The sequence below is a fragment of the Hevea brasiliensis genome, chromosome 18 (genome assembly GCF_030052815.1).
Source record: "Hevea brasiliensis isolate MT/VB/25A 57/8 chromosome 18, ASM3005281v1, whole genome shotgun sequence".
Classification (NCBI taxonomy): Eukaryota; Viridiplantae; Streptophyta; class Magnoliopsida; order Malpighiales; family Euphorbiaceae; genus Hevea; species Hevea brasiliensis.
Genome location: NC_079510.1, coordinates 31,006,621 through 31,013,318, shown reverse-complemented (window position 1 = coordinate 31,013,318; position 6,698 = coordinate 31,006,621). Strand labels below are relative to the sequence as shown.

Here is a 6,698-nt window from a genome sequence, read left to right as displayed (position 1 = left end):
ATAATGAAGACTCTATATACATTTGATGTATAATTTTTTTGTGTTAATCTTAAATTTGAGTGAATTAAATTTTAAAAGAGTAAATTTTTCAGAAATAAAAAAAAATAAATAAAAGATTTATCCTAATCATAGTAGGGTAGAATTTGATAGTTTCAATGATTGATTAAATTATCATTTCTATAAAATAAAGTATGTAACTTTATTCATTGCCACTCATTTATAAAAAGAAAATAAAAAATATTTTGTATGTATTATACCATACTATTAACATATATTATATAGATATATAATATTAAAAAAAATATGAAACAAATTTTTAAATTAAGCTTAAGAATAATGGTTAGAATAATAACAATTATAATCTATAAAATGAAAAGTATAATTTTAAAATAAGTAAATAGAGATATTTAGACTTCAAAAATGTGAAAATATTATTTTATATTTTTAATATTTAGGTTATTAAAAAAATTATTAAATAAAAAATATTTTCTCAATTAAATAAAAAATTAAGTTATTTTCAAGAAAAATGAGAGAGAGTCATTTTCTATTTTCTGAACTTTGATAATTTTATTAAAATATAAAAAATATTTATACATATAAAAAATAAATGATATCATTAATTTAATATTATAACAAAACAATGAAATATATTTTATGAAAAATGTTTTTATAATATTTTTAAAAAATATTTTTCATATATAAATTATTTTTTTAAAATAAATGGAGCCTTAAATGAAGATATTTTTATTTTTTTTACATAATATTTTAATAATATTTTAGCCCTGTTCGATAATATTAGCTGTTTTAATAGTTATTATCTGTTTTAATAGCTATCAGCTATTTTATTAACTGTTAGCTGTTAAATATTAGCTGTTAGTTATTAACTATTTATATAACTGTTAAATTAGAAATATTCGATAAAATAATTATTAAATATAAAATCAGTGATAAAATCTTATTAACTCTAGTCAAAACGCTCTCTTAATCTTTAAAAATTAAGAGGGTGACTTTTCATAATCACCAATCAACTTTTAAATATTACTATAAATACTATATCACTTAAAATTTGTGATATAACATCAACTTTATAATAAATAAAAATATGTAAACAAAAATAGTGAATTATTGTTGAAAATATTTTAGATTCTAATAATAATTAGTTATAAAAGAGTGAAGAAATGGCTTTGGATTTTACCAATTTAATAATTAATAATATGTAGAAGAAAAAAGAAGATATTGAGAAAATAAAATTGGAAATATATCAATTAACATTTTGTGGGCAAGACCAAAATTTCTCTTTTTGGTGGATAAAAATAACAATTGGGGATTTGATTTGGATATTCATTATTCATCCCATCTAGCAAAGGTAAACCAAAAAAAGTTTTTAAAAAAAATCCACACCAGTGCCAAAGAAAAATCCAAAGTTTCCAAAATGAGTGGATTAAAAAAGTTAAACCCTAATTAAAAAGAAAAGTGAAAAATAATAATAATTTTTTTTCATATATTTATTATAGTGAAAAAATAGGAAAAAAAGAGAGGACAAAATGAGAAAAGCACAAAAGGAGGAAGAATAGATAAAAATAAAATTCTGGTATTAGGAATAGCCCATAGGAAAGCCGAGCTATGGCCCCTGGTTTTCACTCTGTCAAAGAAAACAATGGTATTTCCCTTCCAGCTATAACCCTAGAAACCTCCAATTGTCTGCTCCCATTTATACCCATCTCTCTTCAATCCTTTCCTTGCCATCGCCTTAATCAACTAAACAGAGATGCTTCTTTTCACATCATCATCAGTATCTCTGTTCTTCTCTTTTTACCTCCTTGTGTGCTGTACTATTCTATCCTAGAAAAGGGGAAAGAAAACTATCATACATACTTCTACCTCTAACGCTTGCTTCTTTCTTTTATTTTTTATTTCTCTGTTTTGGTACGTAAAACTTTGGATATATCATAATTTTGCGTTTTCTGCAACACCCATCTTTGTTTTGCTTCTATTTTGGCTGAATTTTGAGCCTTACCCACCTTGTGTCACTTGGTAGTGAGCTTAATTATCGCATTTACTTTGATACCCATATAGCAATTTTTTGTTTTTGGTTGACGGGGGAATTTTTTGAGGGTTCCCATTTGAGGAATTGTTTGGCTGAATGGGGATTGAGACAAGTCAGGCTAACAAGAAGGAAAAGAAGTCTTGTGAATTGGAGAAAGAAAAGAATCCAATTCTGGACCCGTATCCAAATCCAAAAACCAATACGAATACCAAAGGGAAGAAGAGCCGGCGACGGCCCCACAAGAAGGCGGTGGTGGTATCGCCGATTCAAAAACTGTATGACACCTGCGAGGAAGTATTTTCCGTTGGTGGCCCTGGAATTGTTGCCCCTCCTGATAAAATCGAAAAGCTGAGGGCGGTTTTGGGTATGTGATTTCTTTTGTCCTTTTCTCCTTGGTGGTGTGGTAAGGTTGGTGAGAGTTTTTTAATCAATTTGATTCAGGTATTGAAAATTATAATTTTTTAGAAGGGGAAGCCATTAAAATTTAATGATCTGGCAGCATTAGCTGCATTTTAGTATTGATTTATGGGATTAAGTTTTGGCAATTCTGATTAGGCAATTTATTCATGCCATATAATGAAAATTGTTCTTTGTTAGTTTTAGTTGTTAGTTGTGTATCATGTACTTATCTATTAGTATGTCAACATTGGCATAATTGCTCTTTATGGAGACTTAAATTTTACATCCAATGATTGCCATTAGGACTTGCATTACCTCTTCCATGGCAATGGTTTCTTGTTGCCATATTATTGACTTTGCTGCGGTTTCATCTTCTTGTACAATCATGCTTTATGGAACTTATTAATTCTGGTTTGGTGTGGTCAGCTGCCAGTTGTTTTATTTTAATCATGGTTTATTTTGACCATGTTTTTCTATGGGGAATGGACATTGATATCTTCCTATGTTGTCCCTTTAATTGTACATTTGTGTATTTTTTTTAGGAATGGGACATTGATATCTTCCTATGTTGTCCCTTTAATGGTATATTTGTGTTTTTTTTTTTTAAATCTTGTTGTTGAACTGAAGTTATTGAATAAAAAAGGGTGTTCATTTGCACCATATGTTTGCTATGCTAGCTCTTTCACTTACCTTCTTTTTGTGTATTCTCCTTGGATCAAAGTGTTGTTATTTCCTTAATGTTTCTGCCATTCGTTTATTCTGCCGCTTATCAATTTTATTTTAATAGCAATTGCCATTATATATGTTTTTATGGATGTGAGATATATTTGAAATTAATTATTTGGTCTGTTTGAAGTTTCTTTTTTTAGCCATTTGTCTATAAAATTTGCAGAATTGAGAATAGAGCACAGATCTTGGGTTCTGATTCTGCAAAATTAACTTTATTGTTTTCTCATTTACTTTGTAGTTGATTTTTAATGGCTGCTGCCTTGTCTCTAGATGACATCAAGCCAGAGGATTTTCGTCTGAATCCGGAGATGCCATATTTTCGTCCACTTACTGCTGGGAGAACCCCTAAAATAAAATACCTGCATATCCATGAATCTAACAATTTCTCGGTGCGTAGGGCTTTGAGGTGCATTTACAGTATTTGAGACTTGGGGAAGTATGTTTTAATTTGGGTTCTCTAATTTTTTTATTATTACAGATGGGTATCTTCTGTTTCCCGCCATCAGGTGTGATACCCCTTCATAATCATCCTGGAATGACTGTTTTTTGCAAGCTACTATTTGGGAAGATGCACATTAAATCATATGACTGGGTGGTTGATGGCCCTTGCAATGCGTCTGCTGTGGCGAATCCTTCTGATGGTGAATCTCTCTCTCTCTCTCTCTCTCTCTCTCTCGCGCACAAACACACACAAACTTTTTATTTTTTGTTTTGAACATATATATCTGCTGCGGAAGTTAAATTTATAAGCTTAAGCAATTCTAATCATCATTCCAACAGGCATAGACTTGTAAAACAAATGGAAGCTGGTGGAGCATGTCAACATAAATATTTTGGAAGTTTGAATGGAAAAAAAATGGGAACATTTTAGGATAAAATAAAGCAAGTCTTAGTTCTGTACATTGCTCCAGATTAATTGCTATGAAAACAGTAACTTTATTAAGGTCTTGTTTAGGGTTGAGATTGGGACTTTCGGTTCAGTTTTCAATTCCGTACAAGTATGCTTCTGGTACAGGATCATTTCGGTTAATAGAGTGAGGAATCAAAACCAAACCAAACTAAAACAGTAATATAAATTTAGTTTGGTATAGTTTTTCAGGTAGGTTTAGGACCTTCATTAACCTTACAGACTCTTAGTTAGGAGATCCAAAAAAATTTTTTTTTTTGAAAAAGTATCGTTTTAAATGTTAAAAAAAATTATTCAGTTATTTTAGAGTTTTTATGAATAAATTATGTTAAATTTAATTTTAAATTAAGTTTTAATATCCTTTTACTAACATATTTATGGAGATGCTTTTTTAACAGTAGCTTTAACAATAACATTAAACAGACTTTAAGTTTTGAGTGGAATGTCTTGATGCTTTGGGAGATCTCCTGCTTGAAGTTTTAGTTCTGAGAATCATTCTCAAAACTCCGGTAGAATGCTAGAAAATTACAATTTATTTGTTCTCCTTTTCTCACCTGAAAGTGAAATTATCCTCAACATCTCTTGGTTTTTCTTAATCAGTGATGCAGTCTGATATCCAGCAACCACCAGTGCGACTGGCTAAGGTCAAGATAGACTCTAACTTCATTGCACCTTGCAACCCAACCATCCTTTACCCTGCTGATGGAGGCAACATGCACTGTCTCTCGGCAGTGACAGCATGTGCAGTTCTAGACGTACTGGGCCCCCCATATTCAGAACCTGAAGGAAGGCATTGCACGTACTACTATGACTTTCCATTTGGCAATTTCTCAGGTACCGTACTGTATCTTCAAATAGTTCATCATTATTTGACATTTGTCAGCCTCAATGAATTAGTGTTATCTTTTTTTATTAAATCTTTTGATGATTTTGGTACTAGTATTTGAAAACTGAGTTCATAAATATTCGATAATCTGGCTTTTGTCTGCAAATTCAGTTGATGGGGTTTCTGTACCTGAAGAGGACAGAGAAAGTTATGCATGGCTTCAAGAGAGAGGGATGAAACCTGAGGAAATTGCTATGGATGCAGAACTGTACGGAGGCCCGAGCCAAAGCCTTCTAAATTGAAACCTTCTGTGCCTGTTCTCATGGCTGCTGCCCATTTGTGTGTAGCAGATAGAGTTTTTCTTCATTTAAACTATTTGGTTTAGGTCATTTTCTTTTTTTTTTTTTTTTTGGGTTTTCCATGTGGAACATGTGGCAGGCACTCGGTGCCTTTTCACTCTACAGTCTCTGTACATAAAAGGTTAAAAAAAAGGGAAAAAAATGTTGTAGGTGCACCGGAAAGAGGTTGATAGGAGAGTGAGAAAAGTTAAAAAGTGCACTTTTTTTGGTCACTATCATCTCTTGACAGTTAACCATTTCTTCCATTTCTTAAGGTTTTGTTTCCTTAGATTTGCATAGCACCAACGTTTGGTACCTGGTAAGGTTTCAGGGTATTTTGTTGCATGGTTTTTGGTACTTGAAGGACAGACAGGGTGCTTCTTTTATTGGCAAGTTCTAAAATAATATGGCTCCTGAGATCCTCAACACTGCCCTGTTTCTGATGCAATTGTTCTGCTATTGTGCTCATTTTTTTGGAGACAACGTCTCCGACCTTGATTGAATCCTACTTTTTGGGAATTTTTTTTAAGGGAATTGGGTGGGAGGGAGGGTGTGAATATGAGAGTCTCAGTGAGTGTGACAAGGTCCACCTTGTTGTGGTGGAATAGACCTCTCTGTGTGCTGCTCATCTCTTTTTTAGTACGTGATATTAATAAAAGAATAATAACAATCTTTATTGTGATTTATTAGTAGTGCTTGAATATTCTTTCAAATTCGAAGATTTCGTTGGAACTCTACAATAGTCGTTCTTTCATCTGTGTTATGGCTGATGGGTATATTAATCTTACCGAGGAATATATGTATATTTTCACGCACACACATGGGAAGTTCACGAGCTCATTGGAAAGCAGAAATGGTGGTCAATTAAAATATTCAGTTTAATTTGAATAAACTTAAAAAAATCAAAGACCAGTTTCTTGGATAGTGTTTCAGCATAAATCAAGCAGTATTTTCTTGATTCTTGTTGATTCAAATGGATTTTAAAGTTTTAATTAATGTGGAATGGTGGTGGTGAGCACTGAGCACAGTAGCACCTTTTGGTTTGAAGCTACTTGCTTGAGTGATGTGATGCTCAATCTGGGAATGTTGTTCACCAGGCCCTTCTTGCTTTTGAAGCTTTCATATAACAACGTCCTTTTCAACCTGGAAAAATGGACTTCTTGTCAAAGAATGAATATTCTTGGAACTTGGGTAAGGATTATAATTGCTGAAAATAAAATAAAAGGTTGCTTGTAACTTGAACGTTTAACGGAATCGAATATGTTATATATACGTGTCGTCACCAACTGAAGTTGGATTCTGATACCCAAATACGAGCTCAAATTAAGAAACTTAGAAGGAAACCAGCTTGAGTTGGCACGCATTTTGTTACTGGGAATGACGATATTCCTTTTGATTGTTTCAAAATTTGTGACTTACAGCCTCGAGAAGGCTTTAATACCAGCGAGCTTG

The 6,698-nt window shown here is 32.0% G+C and overlaps 1 protein-coding gene across 1 annotated transcript; it reads left to right on the top strand.

Moving 5' to 3' along the window:
- The first annotated feature begins 1,611 nt into the window (after nt 1-1,611).
- Nucleotides 1,612-5,932, top strand: LOC110657154 (plant cysteine oxidase 2). The gene is made up of 5 exons (XM_021814248.2): nt 1,612-2,411; nt 3,446-3,564; nt 3,654-3,816; nt 4,683-4,916; nt 5,080-5,932. The coding sequence occupies exons 1-5, from the start codon at nt 2,144-2,146 to the stop codon at nt 5,208-5,210; spliced, it is 915 nt and encodes a 304-aa protein (XP_021669940.2). The 5' UTR covers nt 1,612-2,143; the 3' UTR covers nt 5,211-5,932.
- Nucleotides 5,933-6,698: the final 766 nt, after the last annotated feature.

Bases quoted from the DNA above. Each gene is read 5' to 3' on its own strand.
- LOC110657154 (XM_021814248.2), top strand. From the start codon at position 2,144: ATGGGGATTGAGACAAGTCAGGCTAACAAGAAGGAAAAGAAGTCTTGT. The intron at 2,412-3,445 runs GTATGTGATTTC...CCTTGTCTCTAG, and splicing joins AAAGCTGAGGGCGGTTTTGG to ATGACATCAAGCCAGAGGAT. The intron at 3,817-4,682 runs GTGAATCTCTCT...TTTCTTAATCAG, and splicing joins TGTGGCGAATCCTTCTGATG to TGATGCAGTCTGATATCCAG.